The following is a 26,214-nucleotide window of genomic DNA, read 5'->3' as shown; positions in this document are numbered from 1 at the left end:
ACTCTATATCGTAATTCGTAAATTTATGTCTATTTTATTATTTTATTTTATTTTGATTTTTATTTACTTTTATTCTTATTTATCACTATTATTATTTTTTAAAAAATAATTAATTTTCAAGAGAAAATGGAAGAGGGGGGAAAAATCCCACAGGTGAGGGTTGCCTGCGCGACAGGCGCAGGATGTGTGCACAGTGCACGTCCCATCCGCGTGAGGCGCAGGGCTAGACCTGCGTGTGCATCTTGTCGTGTGTAGGTAGGCCCATCTGCACAGGTCATATCATGCGCAGATTGGGGGCAAGTGCCACACACTATGCATGCACTGTCCGCACAACAGGCCTGTGCGCGACACCCCAGCGCACTATAGGCCCTGCACACGATAGGGTAGCCCGGTGCCTGTAGGCTAGGCTTGCAGCACGTACCGGCTGGGTGAGGCACACTGCCACCTCGGGCAATGTGCGGTCGTCTTCCTTGGACAGCATGGTACCACTTGGGGTGTGCCGTCGTCGGTCCTTTTTTTTAATGCCACGTCAAATCAAACATCTTTCCATTTCAACACTCTCTCCACCAAATTTTGCCACTTGAAGCAAATCCAATGACCCCCATTTTTTTATAAATAGGGCCTTTCCTCCCATTTTCTAATCACTTCCATTCTTCCACCTTCCAAGAGATTAGAGAGAGAGAGAGAGTGAGTGATCTAGAGAAAAAAGGAGAGGAAGAAAAGAAGAACGGTGTAGAAAAAACTTCAAAGTTTCGGTAAGGAATTTAGTATTTATTTAAACTTCTTAAGGAGTATTTTTAGAAAAATTAAAATAATGAATCTGTGACTTTGTGTCACTTGCATATTCTTTGTTTAGTAATTTTAATAAAATGAATTGTTCTTGATTTCAAGCATATTATGTGATTTATAGGCACTTGATGATATATATGTAAATAAAATAATATAAAACTGGCAAGGTTATTTAGAAAATAAAAAAATAAAAAAAAAGTGGAATGAAGCTTGATTGGTCCGAAGTATGTATGTATCTGTATTGACATGCATATTGCATCAAGTGTCTCGTTAGGCTTTTTATCTCTGAGGGGTATCTATTTTTCCCTCCCCCATTTGGTTTGCAAAGACATAAGAGGATCGCTTCTTGTAGATGACGACGTACCCTCTAACAAGAGCGGTGATGCGAATATTTGTTAGGGGTCACCATTGACTAAGTACTGTCATGGTCATAGTCGTATCATGGTTTGGCCAGCTAGAAATGTGCCTGAGTATATTGTCATTATCTATATCTAATCTGGTCATTCCACATGAGTAGTCGTAAATCCGTATCTGCTCTCAGAGATGGAAGTCGTAACAATTTCGTAAAACATGACACGAAAATCTGAGCATTTCATGATTTATTTGATTTTCTCTATTGTCAAGTATGATTGATTTTGATTGTGGTGACTATGACATGATGTTTTCTTAATAAATAAATTATTTTTATAAGGTAGGATAAGACTTCGATATGACCTAATGTTAAGTATTTATAATATAATTATTCACATTTTAAATTTTACGATGTTATTTGATTATTGTTCTCCTTACTGAGCATATAGAACTCACTCTTTTCATATCCTCCCAGATGAGGAAGATAGTGAGGAACTGTCTGCTGACCTACCCCTTGAAGTCTATGAGGATCCCGTGAATCTGCAAACCTTAAGTGTATGATTATTTATACACTTTGATTAATCCAATAGCATAATGATTGAAGTGGTTTTTTTTCTATTTTGATATTTTATATTTTGTTGCCACTTCTGACCTCAGTTATATATATGTGTAATTGAAACTCATATATTGTGCAAAATATTTGTAACAATTTACTCTGCTGCATATAATTTTTATCATGTACTCGTAATCTGTTTCTGTATGTGACACCCTCATGCCATAATTAGCATTTAAAATATCACATTTTCTCTCTCTTCACTAGATTTTGCAACTTAGCGCAAATCTAACGGTCCCCATTTTCTACAAATAAGGATCCCCACTTCACCATTTCCTCACCACTTCCACTTCATTATTCCATCCACCAAAGGGTTTTAGAGAGATAAAGGATGATATATAGAGATAAGGAGAGGAAAAGAAGAAGAAAAGACATAAGAAATACCAAGGTTTTGGTAAAAAAATTAGTATTTACTTTTAACACACTAAAGAGTATTTCTAGATTAAATTAACGAAGTTTTAAATTATGTGATTGTATGCTTAATTTTATGTGCTTAAACAAAATTATTACAAGTAAATGCATATTATATGGGTATATATATATATAAATTGATTATTTATATGTTTAACTTGCATATGGTAAATGTTGAGGCATGATGAATTGTACAATGATGAAGTAATGAGGCATGAAGTTATATTTTAAGCCTGAGAAATATGTATTGATAGCAACATAAATGAGTCATAAAATATTTTCGTTAGCTTTTTTATCTCTAAGGGATTTTTGTTTCTCCCCATCTAGTTTGAAAAAAGGTGAGAGAACCGCTCTTTATGAATGACGACATACCCTCTGACAAAAGTGATGATGCGATATGATTGTAGAGGTCACCTTTTGGCAAAGTACGGTTGTGGCTATAATTTACATGTAAAATCATTGTGGTTGGATCATGGTCATAGATCATATCATAGTTTGACAAGCCGTAAATGTGTTGTTGGTTTGAGAAGTCACAAATTACTATTATAAAATGAATTAATTTAGTCATTCAACATAGGTAATCAGAAATCAGTATCATCCTCAGTAGATAGAAGTAGGAACGATTTTGTGTGAAGAATAAAATAAAATAAAGAACATGTCATGATTTATTTGATTTTTTATACTTTCGGCATGATTGATTTGATTGATATGATATGACTATGACATGATGGATTTAATATTTTTTAATAAAATAAATAATTTTTATAATTAATAAATAATCCCAATTGGCATCAGGACGTCACACTATTTTTCTAAATATGAAATGTTTGAGAATTTATAAGAAAAATTATATATTTTTAAGAAGATATAGTTGAACTCATCATATCCGAGAGAGATGATATATGGTCCCAACAGTCATTGATCCATGATAGGCTAATCTAACCTAAACTTCTCCTTAAAATCATGGTCCACTATGCCCACCTAGTAAGAGTGGTTATGGATAGTTAATGAGGTTATTATGGTGCTTAAGAGATATAAAGAGGAGAGATAACTGTTTTTAATAATTTAGAGAACTATAGATGAGAAGAACAATTCTAAGATAAAAAGTAGATAGACCTTTACAAAAAAAAAAAATTATGATTGATTAAGTGATCGATAAACATATTCAAGATATTTAAGAATCGAGAGAGAAAATTTGCATTCAAATAATTTTAGAAATTTACATGTTTTCAAACAACTATTTCATTTGTGTAATAATTTGAGTAGATTCTTATCTTCCCTACAGTTTTAAAAATATAATTTTAATTTTTTCTAAAAAGAAATTTAGAACTTTAACTTTTTCAATTGGCTGAATTACCTTTTTCTTATTTCTCTCAATTTTTACATTTGTCTCTTAGTTTCAGATATCTTTTGTTTTCCAATTACTAAGCCTTTTTCTTATTTATTCCATACCAACTGTATTACCATCGTGTTCTTAGAGAAAATTATTGCCACCAAAATTTATTTGTTTTTATTTTTGGGAATTTTCAAATGTTTCTTGAGTTCATATTTTATTTTTTAAAATTTTTATTAACTAAAACTAACAAAATAAAATTTGTCTATCACGAAAAAGAAATTAAAATTTCCACATATTTGTCATACATCAAATAATTAATTAATTTTGAAGTCAATTGATTATATTTTATAATTTTGTTCAGTAATTTAGCTTTTTGTTTTCTTTAAAACATAATTAACATTCTAAACGACCATTATATGGATATTTAAATTTACTGTGGTGAACAAAAAAAAAAGTTTATTTATTTCTTTGTTTATGAAAAACTAATAAATAAAAATGTTTGAATGTATCGTAGATGAACCAATTTAATAAATAAAAAAGTTTACTAGTTTTTTTTATTAGAACATAATTAGCATTCCAAATGATCATATCATATGGATATTTAAATCTACTATGATGAATGAAAAAAAAATACATTGATTTATTGTTTACTAAAAACTATAAACAAAAACATTGGAATGTAATAGCAAAAAAGACACTTCTTAAACAACGTATATTAAGAGATTCATTAAAACTAGAATGAAAAGATGTTTTAAAATCATTTTAAAAAAAATTAATCCTCACACGATACCAACTTTGATTTAGAAGAACACATTTGATTCAACTATCAAATCCTGGTTCAATAATTATCCCATTTAAGTTGAATTAACCAATAGATTATATTATATGACCGCGGACTGATAAACTACAGTAAGTTTGACCTCCTGGTCATATATCCATTGTCAAAGGAAACCAATTAACCCCTCTATCTTATTTCACACAACCCTGTAAAAATTATTCTTGAATTTTGACAGTTAAAACCCGAGAGGAAGTTGCAGAGTATACAATATACTAACTGAACCTAATAGTTGTAAAATTGCCAAGTACACAGAGCATGACTAAGTTATGAGGCTGTAGTTGGTAATTGAATGTTTTAAACTGCATTTGAAAGCTCTCACTCCCTCAACTCCCCAAACTGATAGGAGGAAAGAGTAAAGATCTAGAAAGACCTAGTATATGAATAAAGATGATACACAAACACGCAAACATTCAATTAAACCTATTCCTTTTTTGTGAGACTTTTGCAATCGGCAATCTCTCTGAATATCAGCCATAAGTCAAAACTATGATTAACCTTTTAAGCATCTCGTGCAGATTGGTACAGGCTCAACTCAAGAACCAATTCAACATTTTTTTCCCACTAACTCCTTTGTGTTTCCTGTTAACTCGTGCTGTAGTCAGGCTGCCCTCCATGGCTCCACCTGCATCGGTACTCATAATTATCAGCACACTTTGAGTAGTAGCAAAAATACATTTTTAAGAAAGTAAAAACTTAGGTGCCACTATATTTGGAAGTAGACGGAACAAGTCAACAACAGCATCACCTTTGTAAATGGTAAATTAGAGACGAAACTAGGTGACAGAGAATCAAAGGAATCTACTGGTGAGTTACCTACTTCACTTATACTGTTCACATAGAATGTCATTGTTCCAACTGGAAGTTGGAAATAGACACTAGTTTTGTCTCATTTAAGGTATTTTCCTGCCTACGATGTGTCTTGATACTCCACTGATTTTAAAAGGGAAAAGGAAAAAGACAAGTCTTGTTTGATTAACATACAGACCTATTGAGCACCATCTTCAGAGAATCTAGCGTCAAAAGGGGCAGAAGGATGGGCATGTGCTGAACCAGCAGGTGCTCCAGTACCATGTTGCAGTTCAATAACCAGCCATCGAACAGCTTTGCTCATCTGTTCCAATCGAACTGCACTGATTGGAGAAAGACTAGCTGTCGCAGCAAGCCCCGTCTTTCCAGCCGTTGAGCCAGTTGCCTCATCCACCAGGCACTCAGATCCTATCCGCTGCTTGACAGATTCCACAAACTCCTCCGACTGATCACAAGCCACCCTGAACAATTCCCACTTTTGCTTGAAGTTTTCTAGAGCAGCATCAGTGGCTGTTGTTTTCTGGCCACCAGAAATTTCCTTGGCCTCAAGCACATTTGCCGCTGCAGCAACAAACTCCTGATATGCAGTGTTTAATGAATCTACGATATTGTCCATTATGGCAATCTTGAGCTGGAAATATAGTTGAAACTGAAGAAGTACTGTTTACAGTGAAAGGATTGATCATTTATGAAATTTAAAGAGGATTATTGCATTAAAACACAGAGCAATTCACATGACAATAGTTGTACAGATGAGATATAAAAACTGTATTACCATTAACTAGACTTGTGGTACTCTATTTTTTGGGCAAAAATAGTTCTTAATTGGACGAGTGCATGATACCTTTATGTCCCATCTCAATATCCTAAGCTCACTTTTCATATAGAAACCAGGGCTAGTAACCATATGTGTCTATTTTTATGTATGTTTGATTCATCATTCATTTGGTTGAAAACTCATGAAAGGAATAAAAAATAACATTAGCAGTTGCACACTAGTATGGGCCAAATCAGTAATTTACACGGGGTTGAGGAAAGAAAAGTAGATTACTTTTTGGCAGTTCCTAAGAAATATTTTTGTCAAGAACCAGCCTAGTAGCAGGAAAGAAAAAAAATTGAATTTCTGTTAGGATAACTAATTCTATTAAGGTTTATTTTGTTGTTTTGGTAGTGGAATAGTACTGTTAATAATAGTTTTTGATTGATGTGTATTCCACTGAATATTACAGCACTATATATATAGATTTTCTAGAACAAAAAAGAAAATAAACAAATAATTATAATTAATTACATAGAATATAATACTTGCACCTTTAGACTTGCAATAATTGCAAAGAGTACTATATATATTTTATTATACTTGTACCTTTAGACTTGCAATAATTACAAAGAGTACTTGAGTATTTTATTACATTTATACCTTTAGACTTCTCAAGGTTCTCCAAGTGACTTCACAGCCATTCAATATCGGCCTTAAAAGCAGTGGGATCAATAGGCGCTTCCACCTCCCATTGATTAGCTATATGAACTTGTTTAGGAATTTTTTACAAGAAATTTTCACATCCCCATTCTTTACAGGAGTTATTGGATTTGCCATGTAATTTTTAACACTTCTCTCTAGTGTGTTTAGACTTTTTACAAAAGGTAGACCAAATATTATCCCTATTATCGACTCCTAGAGTTGCAATCTCAAGGTAACTTGCTTCTTTTGAATGTTGACGGGGTTTAGAACCTCATGAAATTAGAGCTAAACTATGAACGAAGCGAGGTTCGAGCATGATCTCTCTCCTGCTTTCTTCTAATGTTATGATAGAAACTCGAGTTCACATGAAACCACCTGACCCGACCCTTCCTAACTCGAATTTTGAAATTCAAAAACTTCCTCTAGTCTGGGCCTTCCAGGAATCCCAGCTTGACCCAAACTGCGGCCCAATATAATTTGGGTTCAAAAGAGTCAAATCATCAGCAAAAAAGACCAAAATTCTCCTGGGCTGAAAAGGGCAAATGGATTAACCAAGCTGAATAAAGCAAAACTATAAAAAAAAGGGGGGGCAACTCTAGGAAGAAATCTCATAAAGTAAATTGGGCATGGAGAAAAAAGAAAGTTCCAAGCCTGACAAAAGGAAAAGGTCAGGAAACCCTAGCCACTCCAGCAAAGTCTCTGAACCCAACACTCCCTGAGGGCCTCTCTGGCCTCGCCTTCTTCCTTCACTAATAGGGTCGTAAATGTCATGGCAACCCATGCTATTTACACTAACTCATGGAATACAGACCAGATTACTTTCCACAATCTGTTTACGGTCCTGTCGGAAGAAACTTTCTTGAATATGAACTTGAATTTGATGGTCCTTCCAGTTGACAATGACCAGATTAACCTGAGTTCTGATTGTAATGAGGGGAATGAATTGGCCGAAGTCATTACTTCACTGGATAGGATACTGAACGACAATCAAAGGTATGACCCGAAAATCTTCTCAGACTGGATTCACTGAAACATTTTCTGCATTAGCAGATTCCTTGGCTCTTCTTGTTTTAGTTTTGAAATGGAAACAGAATCTCTACTGTTGGAGTTGGGTAAAAAAGATGGAGGGCAATCAATTTGGTCAGCTTGCTTTAAGCACATCTAACAAAAAGCAAAATGTTGGAAAATCAAGGGAAGTCAAGAGGCTTCAATTTTCTATCAACTACGATGGGCGTAACAAAAAGTGCAATGGAACTGGGGGTGAACCTGTTTGCTTAGATGACAAGTAGAATCCTCTTTTTGAACGTCGGGGGTCTCAATGATCAAAGAAAAATGGTCATCATACTCCTCTATTTTCAGGCTGTCCTGGGGCTTAAAATCAACCTTCACAAATCGAAATAGATGATGTTGGGCAACAACAGTTTGGGTGATTCCCTGGTGCAGGTTATGGGTTGCAAAAAATTCACTTTGCCTATCTCTTACCTTGGTGTTCCCCTTGGCGCAAAGCACAAAGACATCAAAAGTTGGGATCTTGTCATGGAAATGGTTCACAATAGACTTGCCAACTAGAAAAGGAAATTCCTCTCCAAAGGAGATAGATTGACTCTTATCAAAAGCACCCTCTCAAATCTCCCAATTTACGACCTATTGGCGCTCCATATTCTTGTCAATGTGGCTAAAAAATTGGAAACAATTCAGTGTAACTCCTTGTGGGGTGACAATGACAACACAAAAAAGCTCCACCTTATCAAATGGGCTGATGTCAAAAAACCATTCACAGATGGCGGTTTAGGCCTTCGATCCTTGAGCATTCTCAATAAAGCTCTCTGCTCAGGAAGTGAATTTGGAGATTTTGGAACGAAGAAGGTAGTCTTTGGAAAAGGGTAGTTGATTATAAATGGTTTATGGCAACCCACATGATCTCACCTGTATCAAAAATTCCACTTATGGGTTGAGTCTTTGGAAAGGTATCATGAGGCTCAACAATAACATCCTACAATGCTCTAATTGGACTCTTGGAAGGGGTAACAAGATAAGATTCTGGGAAGACATTTGGTGTGGTGAAGAGAATTTCCAATCTAAATTTCCTCTCATTTATAAGATCTGCAGCAATAAAAACTGTCTGCTTGGTAATATGTTTAGCAATGGTAACCCTGGTGGGTGGAATATCAATGTTACTAGAAATCTTAATGATTGGGAAGTGGAGGAATATGAGAATTTACTCAATACTGTGAACAACCTTCGGCCCTCATCTCACAAAGACAAGCTCTGCTGGAAACTAAAAAAAAATGCTCAATTCTCTGTCAAGTCCTACCATCACTTGAACCAGTCCAACAATAATGTTTCAAGGGACTTTCCTTCAAAAATCATCTAGAAATCTAGTGCCCCACCCAGAATCTCTTTTTTCGCTTGGGAGGCTGCATTGGAAAGGATTGTCACTATTGACAACTTGATGAAAAAAGGCCTTCCTATGGTAAACAGATGCTTTCTTTGCAAACTCAGCCAGGAATCCTGCAACCACCTTCTCCTTGGCTGCCCTCTCTCTTATAAATTATGGTCTATGGCTTTGGGTCTCTTAGGCCTATCTTGGGCGATGGCTGGCACGATCAAATCTGAAACTATGATACCATGTTAAGAATGATTTTTTAATTGAATTGTATTCCATTGAATATTACAATCCATATACAAGTTCCCTAAAACAAAAAATAAAACAGACAATTGATTACAAAGGGTATTGATAGTGTCTTAAAACGACATCATTATCACCCACTTTTGAGTTGTTAAACTTGATGGTATGCTATCTAATCCGAGTTATTTTCTATATTTTGTTGTAGGATAGGATATAAAGACGAAATAAAAAAAACAGCATGAAAAGAGAAAGTGTTCGTGAAAAGAATTATCAGCCCAAAAACAAGCCTTGGGTAAGACTTAGGTCCAGCAGAGAGATGACTTAGCCTTGGAAGGCTAAAAGTCGCGCACAACAGTAGATTTAAATTAAAACGTATATTTTTAAATCTGAAAAAGATCTCCTTCCAGCCAAGATCTAAGACCGAAAATCAAGAAGAGATTAGTTTGGAAAGTTAGGGATAAGCCAAAAATTAAGAAAAAATATCCTAATCAAAAAAAGAAGAAACTCTAGCTCCTTTTTGCTATATAAATTGTGGCTGCCAAGCAGAACAATGATCCATATGAAACTATGATACCATGTTAAGAATGATTTTTTAATTGAATTGTATTCCATTGAATATTACAATCCATATACAAGTTCTCTAGAACAAAAAATAAAACAGACAATTGATTACAAAGGGTATTGATAGTGCCTTAAAACGACATCATTATCACCCACTTTTGAGTTGTTAAACTTGATGGTATGCTATCTAATCCGAGTTATTTTCTATATTTTGTTGCAGGATACGATATAAAGACAAAACAAAAAAAACAGCATAAAAAAAGAAAGAGTTCGTGAAAAGAATTATCAGCCCAAAAACAAGCCTTGGGTAAGACTTAGGTCCAGCAGAAAGATGACTTAGCCTTGGAATGCTAAAAGTCACGCACAACAGTAGATTTAAATTAAAACGCATATTTTTAAATCTGAAAAAGATCTCCTTCCAGCCAAGATCTAGGGCCAAAAATCAAGAAGAGATTAGTTTGGAAAGTTAGGGATAAGCCAAAAATTAAGAAAAAATATCCTAATCAAAAAAAGAAGAAACTCTAGCTCTTTTTTGCTATATAAATTGCGGCTGCCAAGCAGAACAATGATCCATCTTCTTCCTGACACTGTTCACAGCAACAATTGTAGATTCCGCACCCTCTTTTCAGCTATTTTCTTCTCTTTAATCTTCAAAAACTCGTTTTGTGTTAAAATCCACCACGAGTGGCTAATTTATTTCCTTTTTCTAGTTGAAATTTGGTAAACTCCAGTGATGTATTTGTGATATCAAATTGAGTTAGTTTGTATTTTATTCAAATCTTGGTATTTATTTACTTCCTGCACCTATAAATATTTATCGTTTTGAATCCATCGAACACGTGTAGAAGCTGCAAGCAATTAGCCGAACCACTCAAATCCGTAATTGTTTGAACGGTTTCGACACCTAATAGCGATCAGTGTCGCACTGAGAATGTAAGTAATCTGATTGACTGGTTCACGTAGATAAATCCAACAACTTGAATCAGGTTCTTTTAGTTTTCAAAACCGTTAGCAAGTTAAATTTTGTGTATGTTCCCAAAATTGTTTGGTAGCGAAAAACCAACTAATGAACGTTTCTTAATTGGTTTAAAAATAAGGAATGATCGGTTGTCGGAATATTTCTGATAACTATAACTAATTTGCTATAATTTAAATAAAATAAATTCTTGCATTTATGATCAATTACGTTATTGGAACTAGCTATTTTATCAACTATGAATTTTTCTTATAATTGTTTTAGTTTCTAACTTGCAATTAAGAGTTCAGTTTATATTACTTTACTTATTTTCTATTTCATATTTTGCATTGACGTTGAATTTATAAAAACTTCCTTTTGTTTACTTTTTATTCGTTGGTCAGCATAGAAAATTGGTTTCCAATTTTCTGTGAATTTGACCATTCTTACCACTACTACAGTATTGTTTTATTAGTTAATTAGGAATTTATTTTTTATGGATTCGATACTCGTCAGGTATAATTTTCTCCTTTAACCTAATTTTTTTCCTCTCTAACCCTTGATTTATTTTCTCTTTAATATCTTAATTTATTTCCTCTTTAATATTCTGATTTACTTATTTTTTTAATATTTTGATTTATTTCATCTCTAACACACTGAGTTATTTCCTTCATAACACTCTGATATACTTCATTTTTAACACCTTAATTAACTTCCTTATTAACATCATGATTTTCTTCATTTTAACAACTAATACATTGCTTAAGAACTGTGCAAAAGTAAATCTACTTTTTCTCCTCAACTCCATGCACGAATTTGTCCTAACACACTCTATTCTTATGCTTGCATTTGTCCTACGAAAGAGGCAACAAAAAATGTTAATGAGAAAAGATCTTAAGTTCCATTTCTTGAACATAGACATAAGTTTACAAATCATATTCTCTTCTAGACTTGAAATATAGACAAATAAAATCAAGAATTTCGCATCTTAGCTAGAATTTATACCACATGCATCATACCTATGGTTTTGCACCTATAACTTGATCCCTTTATTTTCTTTACCATGTAAACATCACCACTTTACCAATGGCATGCTTCATTCTCCAACAAATCAATTGAAATCCCATATGAATAAGAATCCAAACAAGACAACAGAAAGTGACTAATTCACTTTCATTCTTAAGAATTAGACTTAATGAAAATGAAGAGACATCAAACATTCAAATAAAGAGGAATTAAACCTAGCAATGTCTTGTGAGTCGGAAATTATCATTTCAAGTTCAATCAACAGATCCACAAGTAAACATATCATTAGGAATCATCATCCTCAATCATTCACCCAAAGCAGGAACAAGATTATTACTCTAAATTTATTATCCACATTCAACCAAAGCTTGGCATGAACTCCATTTTCATTTCCGTTTTCACTGATTAAACTATTAAACATAAAGAGAACTGAACTTTAGAATGAAGAAATAATACCTTTGGTGAACCCGTGATGGCGAAGGTCCGCTCCTGGAGTCAGCCTCCTTTCTCGGCCACCCTACTGCTTTCTTGTTCCCACTCTTGGTTTCCTCTGTTTCGGGCTCTCTCTCTCACTCGGATTCTCTCTTCCAAGGGTTCGCCGCTAAGCTTCTCGCTCTCTCAGATCTTTTTCTCTCTTCTGCGAATCCCCCTTCGAACCCACCTTCTTCTTCCTCGGGCTCTCCTTTTATAGGAGAGGAAAGATCTTCATTACTATGGTGCCGCGATTACCCGATCTTCCTTGCACATTATCTCCTCTATTTTCCTTCCTTTCTTTCTTTCTTTTCCTTCTTCTTTCCTCTTGCTTTCTTCTTTCCAGCCGCCACCTGCTCCTTCTGTTTCGTCCACCAGAAACCCTAAGGTTTCTGTTTTGTCCTTTAGTAAACGGCTTCCGGAGTTAACAAAACGACGTTGTTTCAGGCCCTTGGAAAAGGGTATTGTTTTGTCTCTTTTGTAGCCCGGCTTGGATACCATGCAAACAATAAACCCGATCGATTTAATTGACTAAAGAAAATTTTGTTCGTTGGTTCAATTAATTGGTTAAACTGATATAATTCGATTTTTAACTGAAACTTTATTAATTTTTTGGTCCGGTTTCGATTCTAAATTCATGGAACCAATAATTTTTTAAGATATCTTAAATATATAAAATAGTATTATATATATATATATAATATAAAATATAGATTATATATTATATACAATATAATATACAAAAATATATGTATTGCACATAATATATTTAATATATAAATAATATATTAAGATTTGAAATTAAAACAAAAAAAGTTAATTTTTTGTTATTCAATTATCAACTTAACCAATCGAGATTATTAGATCAGTTAATGTGATTCGGTTAGTTTTTTCGATTTAAAAAATCTTTAATTCAACCAACCGAATGCATACTTCTAAATGCATATTGTTGAATGAATCATACAATTTTGATCTGCTTTGCTCATTTTCCTTCCTTTTTCTTTTACTAGACTCTTCTTCTCCTTTTCCCTTGACTTAATTTTCATGCCTCATTACTTCTTTCTTCTTTGTCTTTTCTTTTCTTCCATCTTTTCTTTCATTCTTCTTTTTTTCTTCAATTTTCTTTTCTCAAAATAAAATAAAATAAGATAAAAACAAAATAAAGTGAAATAAAGATAAAACAAAAAATGGAGCACCAACAACAACAGATGAAAATAATAATAGTAGTAATAATATTATTATTATTAAATTGTGGAGGAGAAAAAATTTCATTGAATTTCTCACCGCTTAATAAAATTTTCTTGTCATTATTGATACTGGTGGCACTTGAAGAGTGATACTTTACTTGTTCCTATTACATGGGATAGTTTTCTGGATGCTTTTTATCAGAACTTCTTTTTTATCTGGGTTCATGAGAAGAAAGAAGATGAGTTTTAGGAGCTCAAGCAGGGTCGTGTTTCAATTAGTAATTATGCTGCCAAATTTGTTCAGATTTCTAGGTTTGCAATAGAGTTGGTCTCCACTGAGGCTAAGCAGGCCTGATAGTTTTTGAATAATGCGTAATTAGTAGAAGAGTTATTTGCTGCTCGTTTTAAACAAGCTAGTGGTTTTCAGTTTCCTGATCACCTAAAGAGGAAACAATCATTGCAGGGCCCAGTTGATAAATGACCTAGAGTTATTAATTGTTATTGTTCCACCATCATTAGGTACAGTTATTTCTTCTACTACTATATGTAAGGATTGTGAAAAAAATCATGGCAACCGTCCTTGTTTCAAGACAACAAATGCATGATTTAATTGTGGGAGAACCGAGCATCATGTGAAGGATTGTCCTTAGTCGCCTTATAAACTAGTTACTAGGGGAAGGGTGTACTGGTTGGTTGAGTTTATGTTGAGGCTACTCCTGCAGTCATTGAGGGTACGCTTTTTTTCTCTGACTCTTTTGCACATGGCTTAATTGATTTTGGCGCAACTCATTCATATGTTTTAGTTAAATTTGCTAAATGTCTAATTGTTAAACCAATACCATTAAATAAAACATTAATAGTTGAAACACCGACAAAAGAAAAGTTAATATCAAATTTAGTATATAAATCATGTAAGGTTAAGGTAGCTGGTAGAGAACTAATTGTAGACTTTCTACTTTTATATTTATACGATTTCGATATAATTTTGAGTATGGATTGCCTAGCCGCCTATCATGCCACCTTAGACTGCTTCCATAAAATAGTTGTATTTCATCCTGCTAATAGTGAACCCTATTCTTTGTAAATAATCTTAAGTAATTAATAAAATATTATTTTGTGTGTGGAATTTTCTTCAATTATATTTAGCTATTATTTTTATAATAAAGTTCTATAATTAAAGTTTAAATTCCTAATTAAAATTTTCTTTGAAACTAGGCAAAATGAATTCTGATCTTGATATCCACAACATTCCTATTGTGAGAGATTTTTCTGATATTTTTCCTAATGAATTTCCAAGCATGCCTCTAGAAAGAGAAGTTGAATTTTCTATCGACCTATTACCAGGTATTGCCCCTATCTCTAAAACTCCATACTAGATGGGTTGAGCTGAACTCCAAACTAAGGGATTTAATTTAATGGTGTACTTCACATTGGGGTGCGCCAATTCTATTTATTGAGAAAAAAGATGGCTCAATGTGTATATGTATTGACTACCATGATTTAAATTAGGTAATCATCTAAAATAAATATATGTTACCCAGGATTGATGATTTATTTGATTAACTGCAAGGCGCATCAGTATTCTCTAAGATTGACCTACAATCGGGCTATCATTTATTACGAATTAAAGCTGATGACATTCTCAAAATGGTTTTTCGATAATGTTATGGATATTATGAGTTACTGGTCATACCATTTGGATTAACAAATACCCCTATAGTCTTTATAGATCTCATGAACCGGGTATTTAGGCCAGTTTTAGATAAGTATGTTATGGTCTTCATTGATGACATACTAATTTACTCTCAGAGTCTGGCCGATCAGTATGTACATCTAGCACATGTCCTAGAGACTCTACAGTAGAATAAGTTATATGTTAAATTTAGTAAGTGCGAGTTATGGTTGGACATAGGGACTTTTTTGTGACACATTGTCTCCGGTGAGGGTATTTTTATTGATCCCTCTAAGGTAGAGGCAATCCTTGGTTAAGAACGACTTACCAATGTGTTAAAAATTTGGAGTTTTGTGGATCTTGCTGGTTATTATCAACGTTTTGTGGAGGGTTTCTCTAAAATTTCCACTTCACTTACTCGATTGACTCTGAAAGAATCCAAGTTTATATGGAACTCTGATAATGAAGAGAGCTTCTTAGAGTTGAAGCGTTGATTGACCATAACTCCAGTATTGACCCTTCCTTATGGCTCTGGTGGCTTGATAGTTTATTGTGATGTATCTCAACTTGGCTTAGGTTGTGTATTGATGTAGCACAGTAGAGTAGTTGCTTACGACTCTAGACAGTTAAAAATACATGAGCTCAACTACCCTACTCATGACCTTAAGCTTGCAACTATTGTTTTTGCCTTAAAGATTTGGTGACACTATATTTGCAGTGAAACCTTTGAGACCTTCATTGATTACAAGAGTCTGAAGTATCTCTTCACACAGAAAAAGCTAAATATCAAACAGAGATGTTGGTTGGATCTACTGACTTCGACTACGATTATACTATTTCTTATCACCCTAGAAAGGTTAATGTCGTAACTGACGCCCTCAGTAGAAAGAGTTCTGGTTTCATTGCCCAACTAATAGTGATGCGAAATCCAAAATTAATCAACATGATCAGAAACTCACTCAATTCCATTTAAGATACCAAAGGAATTTGATCCTATAAAAATCCTCCTAACTTAACCATCTATTAAGAATGATAGAAACTAAGATCACTGGAAAATGAAGAATTAAAAGAAGAATGAAAAAATACTATAAGGAATTACCTTGATAAGTATATCTACTCCTTACTCAACAAGAAGGATGATGTAACACCCCACTCATTGTTGTGCTTAATTGATTTGAAAAACCCTATTTATTCAGGTCTTTGGCCGCATTGAACTTATTTAATTTTCTCCACATAATATTTATGGTAATTTGTAAGAAATTTAATTATTTTTAATTATTTTGTTTTATTAAATTTTATTTAATTTTAATTTTATTATTTAATTTTTGCATTTAACTTATTTAAATTGGCTTTAAGACCCGAATAAATGCGGGTTTTCCAAATATAATTTAGCGCGGTGGTGAGGGGGTGTTACAGCCCCAATCTTGATTCTTCTAGATAATATCAGTGGTTTTTAGGTATACTGTGATACATTCCACATTTGCCTTGGTTGTGTGCTCATGCAACATGGTCCGGTAGTAGCTTATGCTTCCAAGCAATTAAAGTCACATGAACAGAACTACCCTACTCACGACCTTGAGTTGGAAGTGTGAAATCTCAAATGCTAATTAATGCATGAGGGTGTCAGATACAGAAATAGATTACAAGTGCATGATAGAAATCATATGCAGAGTAATATAAATCCCTTATAAAATATATAAGTTCCAAATACACATATAACTAAGGTTAGAAGTGGCTACAAAATATAAAATATCAAATACAAAAAGGGTTACTTCTATCATTATGCTAGTGGACTCATTAGAGTGTGGAAAAAATCATGCACTCATGGTTTGCGAATCCACAGGATCATCATAGACTTTAAAGGGTAGGTCAGCGGACGGTTCCTCACTATCTTCCTCATCTGGGGGGCATGAAAAGAGTGAGTTCAATATGGTCAGTAAGAAAAGCAGTATTTAAATATTATCGTAAGATTTAAAAGGTGAATAATAATATCATTAATCTTACCATTAGGTCACGTTAGAGTCCTATCTTACCTTATGAAAATAATTTTATTTATTAAGAAAACATCATGTCATAGTCACAATTATCAAAATCAAACATCACACTCAAAATAAAGAAAATCAAATAAATCATGAAATACATAGATTTTTGTGTCATGTTTCGTAAAGTCGTTCCAACTTCCATCACTAAGGGCAGATACTGATTTTTTACTACCCATGTAGAATGACCAAATCAGATACAGATAACAATAATTTGCTCAAGCACATTTCTGACTTGCCAAACCATGGTACGACTATGACCACGGATGTACCGACTATAGTGGTCCTATAAGATATTCTATAGCCATGATAGTACTTAGTAAAAGGTGGTCCAAACAGATATTCATGTCATCACTCTCATCGAAGGGTACGCCGTCATCCACAGGGAGCGGTCCTCTCATGTCTTTCCACACTAGATGGGAGAGGGAGAAACAGATACCCCTCAAAGATAAAAAGCCTAGTGAGACACTTGATGTGATATGCATGTTAATACAGATACATACATACTTCAGACCATTCAGGCTTCATTCCACTTTTTTTTTCTCTTTTTTTTTTTAATTTTCTAGATAACTTTACTGGTTTATATTATTTTATTTACATGCAAATCATCAAGTGCCTATAAATTACATAGCATGCTTGAAATAAAGAACAATTCACTTTATCAGAACTACTAAACATAGAATATGCAAATCACACAAAATCATAAATTTATTATTTTAATTTTCTAAAAATACTCCTTAAGATATTTAAAAAAATACTAAATTTCTTACTGAAACTTCAAAGTTTTTTCTACATCGTTCTTCTTCTCCTTTTTTCCTTCTCTCTCTCTCTCTCTATCTAAACTCTTAGAAGGTGGAAGAATGGAAGTGATGAGAAAATGGGAGGAAGGACCTCTATTTATAAAAAATTTGGGTCGTTGGATTTAGACCAAGTGGCAAAATCCAATGAAGAGAGAGAGTGTGTTGAAATGAAAAGATGCTTGATTTGACACGGTATAAAAAACAGAGGAGAAATTTTCTATACCGGTGGCGGCATGCCGCCCAAGGAGGGCGGTGGCACACTATCTAAGGCGGCAGTGTGCCTCACCCAGCCAGCACACACTGCAGGCCTACCCTGCAGGCGCTAGGCTACCTTCCTGCACGTAGGAGCTAGCCTTTGCACGCGCAAGCCTCCTCCGTGCAAGCCCAAGATGAGCAGGCCTATCCGCCTAGGCCTATTGCACAAACGACGTGCGCACATCGTACGACGCTTGGCCCCTATCAATGCACGATGTGACACGCGCAAACAGGCTCACCTGCATGCGACAAGACACGCTCACAGGACTGACCTCCCATGCCTTACGCGGATGGGACATGCGCATTGTGTGCGCATCCTGCACCTGGTCACACGCACACGGACGCACATAGCACGCGGGCAACCCTCTCCCACGGGTGTTTTCCTGCGGGATTTTTTTTTCTCTTTTTCTATTTTCTCCTGAAAATTAATTATTTTAAAAAATAACAGTAATAAAGATAAATAAAAATAAAATTTTATAAAATCAAATTAAAATAAAATAATAAAATCGGAGTAAATTTATAAATTACGATATAAAGCTATGAAATAAATTTAAATGAGTTCAGGTTGCCTTAAGGCCAGAATAAATAGAAATTTTTCAAATACAATTTAGCGTGGTGGTGAGCGGGGTTTTACAGAAAGCCATTGTATTTACTCTTAAAATATGGTAACACTGTTTGTACGGTCAAACTTTTTAGATTTATACTGATCATTAAAGTTTGAAGTACCTGTTTTCTCAGCAGGAACTCAACATGGGATAGAGGCATTGCATAGATCTGTTGAAAGATTATAACTGCAAAATCTTGTACCATCCAAGTAAAGGCAATGTTGTTACAGATGACTTGAGTAGGAAGAATGCTACAATGTTGGCCATAATCTTGACCTATCATTGGCAATTGCTGGAGGCAGTTTAGGAACTTCGATTGAGTTTTCATGGTGAAGGTGTTTACCTTGCTCAGATTTGAGTCCAACCCACCATCATGCGGAGAATTTAGAAAGCTTATGCACGATCCTGATGTGCAGAAATAGAAAGAGAAGCTCAATCTCGTAGATCAGTTCGATTTTAAAATGCCTTATAATAGTATAGTTACATTCCGAGAACTATTGTGGGTGCCCAATGACCTGGAGCTTAGATTGGACATTCTCAAGGAGGCTGACGCCTCTGAGCTGGCTATCCACCCAAGTAGCATAAAATTGTATCAAGATCTGAAGCCCGCTTTTGGTAGCTAAGTATGAAGCATGACATTGTGGACTTTGTCTCTAAATGCCTTACATGCCAACAAGTTAAGTTAGAACATTAAAGACCTAGTGATTTACTCTAGTGCCTTTCTATTCCAGAATAAAAATGGGAACATGTGACTATGGACTCCGTCACAAGATTGCCAGGAATAGGATTCACGCCCAATGCAATTTGGGTCATAGTTGATAGACTGGCCAAAATGGCTCATTTCTTGCTCATGAAAACCATGGATTCGGTCAGTAAGCTAGCCAGATTGTATGTTCAGAAGATATTCCAACTCCATGGTGTTCCAGTTTCTATAGTGTCTAACAGGGACCCCCATTTCAAATTTTAATTTTGGACCTATTTTCAGGAAGCTCTAGGCACCAGTCGAGAATGTAAGTGTTTATCATCCACAGATAGATGGTCAGTTCGAAAGAACCATTTAGATACTAGAGGATATGTTACGCACTTGCGTTCTCGACTTTGGTGGTAGGTGGGATCGCCACCTGCCCTTGATCGAGTTTACCTGCAACAACAGATATCATTGCAAAACTTTTATATGATTTCATAGTAAAATTGGTAAAGATTAAACACAAGCAAACTACGTACGTAGTGACACTTTTGGAAGTATAAAAAAAAGAATGTTACTAACATGTAAAAATAATAAGACTTATTCTCCTTTTTGATTTTTTTGTTGCCCTGCATTAAGTAAAGTAAAAGTCAATTATCCATCTAATCTAATATTGATTAAATAAATGCCCGAGCACTCCGAACCCTCGTGAGTCTATATACAAAGCATCTTCTATCCTTTCCACGACTAGTAATTAGATTCCCCCTTTGAATATCCAATCAAATTCAAGATTCAAGATTCAAGACTCAGGCAATAGAGTATTGGCATAGTGCACTATGAAGCACTCTATGATCAGCCTTATCGATCTCCTACTTGCTAGAGCAAAGTTAGAAATGGACAACGTCTGGAGACCAACCTTATTCAGGAAACAACTAGTAAAATTGTCCTCATCCGCAAGAATCATGTCATTGGTCAAAGTCGATAGAAGAATAATGCTAATAACCGTAGAAAGGGCTTGGTGTTTGAGGTGGGTGATTGTGTTTTCCTTAAGGTTTACCCATACAAAGGGAACATGCGCTATGGCAAGCAAGGAAAACTAAATCCCTATTTTGTGGGACCTTTCGAGGTTTTAGAGCGTATTGGTCCAATGGCATACCGTATTGCCTTATCACCAGAACTCATGAGTTTGCACGATGTTTTCAATGTCTCAATGCTCAAGAAGTATCACCATATCCTTCTTATGTCACTCTACACAAACAACTTCTCGTCTGCTCGGACATGTCTTATCTAAAATATCCTGTTGAAATCATCAACATGCAGGAGATGGTCTTGAAAAACAAGACCATTCCTATGGTCAAGGTTTTGTGGGAGAATCACTCTCCCGATGAAGTTATTTGGGAATTAGAAGACGAGATGTGGGAGAAGCATCCCAAGATTTTCTAAACTTTCAAATTTGGAGGACCAAATTTTGTATTGGGGGGGAGGATATAATGCCTCTAAAACTATATGGATGACTGTGTCAAAAATTTCTGTTTTATTTACCATTTTATTTTCGAATGATTTTCATGTGTAAAATTGTGTTTTGAAATTTATCTTAATTCATGAAGTATTTGAAAATACAAAAGGAATAGAATAAAACAAAAAAATGAGGGAAACACTCGTGGGCACCCCGCGGGATTACCTCACTAGCATGCATGCCTCGTAGGCGAAAAGATCCCACCCACGTGATAGGTCAGCACACTTGTGCATAGGGGAATAGTGTTGGACAAGATTACAAGCAGTCTAGCTTGACATGTGGCTACTTGGCAAAAACTGCCCATCAAACTGGTTGGCCATTTGGCCGATTGACAGTTTGGAAGGCATGCGTGTGATCCAACTACCCATCTCTCTCTCATTTTCTTCTCCTTTCAACCTCTTCATTGGACAGAGAGTGTAACACGCTGAAATCCTTTATGTTTAACGTGCGTCAAACTCCATTATTTTGGGCCTCATGGCAATTTAAATTTCTGTTAACATTTAAATCACTAGTATTTTTCCTCACGATAATTTAAATAATTTATATAATTTTATCAATTTTATTATTTTTCAAAAATTATTTCCATTTTAGTTTTAAGGAAAATGGTAAGAATCAATGAAAATCGGTAGTGCGGGAAGCAAAAACCCACAACCCATCGCCCGAATGCCAACATGCCCGCAGTCCACCGTACGGTCAACCCGCGTGCGCACGCTACGCTAGCACTGCGCGTAGTTGTGCACGCACAATGAACACCATGGCTGTGCCAGTACGTGAGGTAGGACCACCTACGCACGCACAACGAGCAATATGGCTATGTACAACCCGTAGTTGTGCACTGACTAACAGGATGGTGACTACCTAGTCTCGTTAGGCATGCTTGGTCATGCCAAGTGGGCCCCACTTCCCACTCAATTTACTCTACTTGGCTTCTCCGATCTCTCCCAAGTGGTGGGAATCCGGCCCACCTTATCCCTTTATAAAGCCCTCCTCTCCTCTTCATTTTCTCACAATTTTCCTTCTTCAAATTTTATCAAATTAAAGAGAGTAATAGAAGAGATTTTTATAGTAAGAAAGAAGGATAAAAGTAGGAGTTTTGCAAGCTTGTTTAAGGAATTTTTGGAAGCTCTTTCCTTCACTTCCAAAAGGCTAAGACGATTCAGTTTTGGTAAGGGATTCTTTAGTATTTTCATCTACATTCCTAAGTGCTCTTTTTAGTCAATTTATTTGGTGAAGTTGGAGATTTGTTGAAATGAATTTTTATGCTTGTTTTGGTGATTTATTCTTGATATGTAAAGATTCTTATCTGATAATTACACTAGAATGATAATTTGGGACACACGTTGTGTCAAGGACCATACCTCGTCTTACAAGATAATGATTGGAGTATATTTACTTAAATCACATAAACTCAAGTTAAGCAAAATAACTTAATTTTATTAATTATAATAGAGTCGCAGAAGTATTACATCCCTTAAATGTAAAACATAAAAATATGTACGAGACTCTAAATTTTCTTACTTACATTACTAAACAAAAGCATGAGACAGTAACCTTAATTTTAGAGCCTGACTTTAAAACTTTTCTCTATATCACCGCTAACTCTGTAGTGGTATCTTTAGTATCTGGAGAGTGATATGAGGGTGAAATAAAATATCCCAATAAGTGATATTATGAAATCACAGTATAGTACATGCAATATATAGTTTTCTTTACACACAATAAAACATATATCATATAATCTTTCTAAAAATAAATATACAAATCAAAAAATGAATGCACAAATCAGAAAATAGATTCACAATTGCTTCGTTGGATACTTCACCACTATTATGGAGGATCAATCAGTTACCATACATTATGCATAAGCACACATACTTCTCACTAGTTCCCCATGTACCATAACATGGAATGGCATACATGTGTACCTTGAAACACTGCTACCCCCTGAACACGGAATGGTTAGGGCACACAGATCATACTGTTTTCCCATACACCTGAATATATAACATTTATGTATGAGTAAACACTTATCACTTTGCCAATACACCCAAACATAGAACGGTTATGTATGGCCACATTGAAGCCTAGCATAATGCAGTTGCTTTTAGAAAAACATCTTTCGATGATGAGTGATGCACACATATAGAAGTTACATTTCAAAAACAAAAGGCAAAATAACACTTATATCAAAGTAAAACATTAAAAAATACTTATTTAGCAAATACGAACGACATATTAAATATTTTTATATTGAAAATATATAAAATACTTTAAAATTATTTAGGCTAATGAATCCATAATATCCACTTACCTTAGGTTCTTAGCAGTCGTAACCTTAATTCTAGTAGAGTTCTGGCTTTATTTATGACATTTTCTTCTAAAAAATATGACAGAGTTTCGGGATGATTTTTGGTAACTTTTTTGACTAAAAAATATCTAACATAATACTCAAAAATTATTCCAAAAAATTAAAGAGAAACCGAACTTCAAAACTTAAGAAAATGCTTACTTTTCTAATGGTTTATAACTTTCTTTGACTGTGACCTTCTCCCTCTTCTTTTACTCTCACAAATTTAGTAGAGTTTTCCCAAGATTTTTATCTAAAACCTCACAATACTCTCTCACCTCTATGCTTCTCACTATTTTTTTCTCATTCAAAATGTCTCTTCCTCCATTCTCTGATCCTCTATTTATAGGAGTGGGAAGCCACAAGAGAAAAATTGCAACTGTTCTGTCATGCCACCATATATAAAAGTTGTCATCTCTCGTCATGTCATTTCATCTAAAAGTTTACCACCTTTCACATGATGTTTTATCTAATAGGTTATCACTTTTTACATATCACTTCATCTAAAAGGTTATCACTTTTCACATGTCTCTTCATGTAAAAGTTGCCACTTTTCATTATGTCACTTCATCTAAAAGTTACCAGTTTTCATTATACCACTTCGTCTAAAAGGTTCCCACCTTTTTCCATGCCTGTTCATGCTTATTCTAGCTACTTCATCCTTATCCATCTTTTTTCTATTTGACTCTAAGTTTTGTCTTTAATTTTATTTTATATTTTCACACATATATAAAGGCTAAATTAATATATCAAACATAAGAAATTAACTCAAGGGTATTTTTAAGCTATTACACGTGGGATTGACCCTTTGTCTTACCCTTGGTAATGGCAAGAGGGTTTCTCTAAGGAGAGCTAGCTTTAAAGAGTATCTCAAATGGTCAAATCTAAGTATATGGGGCCTCTGGTCGAATGTGCCAATGAGCCCCCGTCGAGTTTCTTAGAGTGAAACACGAAATATTTATGATTATATAAAGTATAATATATGATAGTCGTACCACATGACTACGATGCATGAATTCCTACTAGGTTTGTTGTTTATCTATGTATATGGTATTGTTGAACACAATGATTGATGCATAAGTCTTTTTGATGTTTGATCACTGTTTAAACTGTGATATATTTCGCATGGTGCACAAAAACATAATGATTGGCAATTTACATGCAGGTTTAGCCCTTTTCTTTACCTTGGTAACGACGAAGAGGGTTATCCTAGTGGTTTTGGCTCAAAAGGATGACCCGAAGGTCGAGTCCGTGTAAAGAGCCTTTGGGTCAGACACAAGAAATGAGCCTTTTGGCAAGATATTTGAGAAAGGGGCCTACAAGCCAGGTAAGTTATGGAATCTAGGTGGATTTAGAAGTGGTTACATTAAATATGTAGTATGCATATGAAAAGGATATAAAATTATTGTGAGCATGGTATAAACAAGTGAAGAATGGAAAAGTCCATTTGACTATTATCTCTGAGGGATTTTCGTTTCTCCCTCCCCAGAAAAAGTGTTGGTGAACTGTTCTTGGTGATGATTGGCAGTCCCTTTAATAAGAGAGGATACGCATTAGGTACTTGTATTGCCACAGTGGCAAAGTACAACTATGGTCATAGTTTAGATGGAAAAATGAGAATGGCTCGGAAATGGGTCGGTGACTCACTGCAGTAGCCGGGGATCACTTCTGGCCTCAGTGGATATATGTTGTAATGGCTTTGCGCGGAGGTCAATAAAAGACTTAATAAAATCTAGATGTGATTAAGAACGCTGATTATGATTTGTACAATATTTCTTTTATTTGCTAAGTATGCTGCTTGTGTTACTAATATATTTATGATAGTTATTATGATTGTTTCTTCTATTTATCAAGTATGGAATTTTTTTGATTGGATGTTTGATATGTACGGGTGTGCCAAATGTGACGTAACATGCCTGCTTAAATACTAAGTAATGGTGTGCTTACCTTGGTTATATAACTGCTTCATTGGTTTTTTTAATAAAGATAAAGGCTTTTCTGAATGACTAAATAACTCTATTCCATGACAGTTCTCAAAGGTAAGAGATATCAAAAATTTTGTTCAAGTTGTTCACTTTTTAAACCTTAGCCGTATATTTTTAAATACTGCTTCCCTTACTAAGTTTACATGAAACTCACCCCTAATCCGTGCTCCCTCTGAGTAATCCCTTAGAGTTTGACCTGACCCATTCATGGATTTTTGAAAATTTTCTAGGACATGATTTGAGTGCAATAGTTATTCTACACTCTAATGTATAATCCTATAAGGATTCTATTTGTATTTTAAGATTGGCAACCTATGACCCTGATGTAAGTTTTAAATCTTAGATTACTTTGTAAGGGGTTTTCTATTTCCACTTTAATGTCAGTTTTTGTTTGAGAAGTCATAACTACTTAAATAGTTGGCTCCTTTTACCCATTAGGTATTTGGGATGTCACAAAATGGTGTCAAAGTCGGATTCTAAGAGAAATCCCTTACACTTAGGATTCTAAGCCTGAAGTTTGGAAAAATGTTAAGTAATTTTTAGATATAATTTTCCTTTTTATAAGATCTCTTGCTGACGTCCTTCCTAAAGACTCAAAATAACAACAACTTCATTAGAGAATCATAGAATAATTAGTCGAGTTAGAAAACACATTTCATCTAAGAGAAAATACTTTTAAAGACCAAGGAACTTGTTTTAAAAACCCTCTAATGTTTATGGCTGTATGATAAAAGAGTTATTTCGAAAATATTTTGTTTCTAACCCTTGTGATAAATAGGAAGATGGTACCATCAACTCATAAAATCCTCATCATTTTCAACTTTCTAGATGTCTTTTTGCAAGAATTGTCAAGACTGCCTTCTAGATGAGAGGT

General features: G+C 34.6%; 1 protein-coding gene across 3 annotated transcripts; it reads right to left on the bottom strand.

Annotated features, from left to right (window-relative positions):
* Positions 1-4,438: 4,438 nt before the first annotated feature.
* MED32 (mediator of RNA polymerase II transcription subunit-like protein) lies at positions 4,439-12,655 on the bottom strand. Of its 3 annotated transcripts, none has more exons than XM_022045799.2 (3): positions 12,235-12,655; positions 5,324-5,794; positions 4,439-4,960 (listed from the first exon to the last, which is right to left on the bottom strand). In XM_022045799.2, exon 2 carries the CDS (start codon positions 5,759-5,761, stop codon positions 5,324-5,326), a length of 438 nt encoding a protein of 145 aa, XP_021901491.1. In that variant the 5' UTR covers positions 5,762-5,794; positions 12,235-12,655; the 3' UTR covers positions 4,439-4,960. The 3 variants fall into 3 exon arrangements, with proteins under 3 accessions (XP_021901491.1, XP_021901490.1, XP_021901489.1); XM_022045798.2 differs by having other exon boundaries at positions 5,324-5,776; positions 12,235-12,654; XM_022045797.2 differs by having other exon boundaries at positions 5,324-5,805; positions 12,235-12,651.
* Between the last annotated feature and the right edge of the window lie 13,559 nt (positions 12,656-26,214).

The sequence above is a fragment of the Carica papaya genome, chromosome 2 (assembly GCF_054855325.1).
Source record: "Carica papaya isolate Zhongbai chromosome 2, ASM5485532v1, whole genome shotgun sequence".
Taxonomy (NCBI): domain Eukaryota; kingdom Viridiplantae; phylum Streptophyta; class Magnoliopsida; order Brassicales; family Caricaceae; genus Carica; species Carica papaya.
The sequence above is the reverse complement of the archived record's forward strand: the minus strand, read 5'-3'. Positions and strand labels throughout refer to the sequence as shown.

Bases quoted from the DNA above. Each gene is read 5' to 3' on its own strand.
- MED32 (XM_022045799.2), bottom strand. From the start codon at position 5,761: ATGGACAATATCGTAGATTCATTAAACACTGCATATCAGGAGTTTGTT.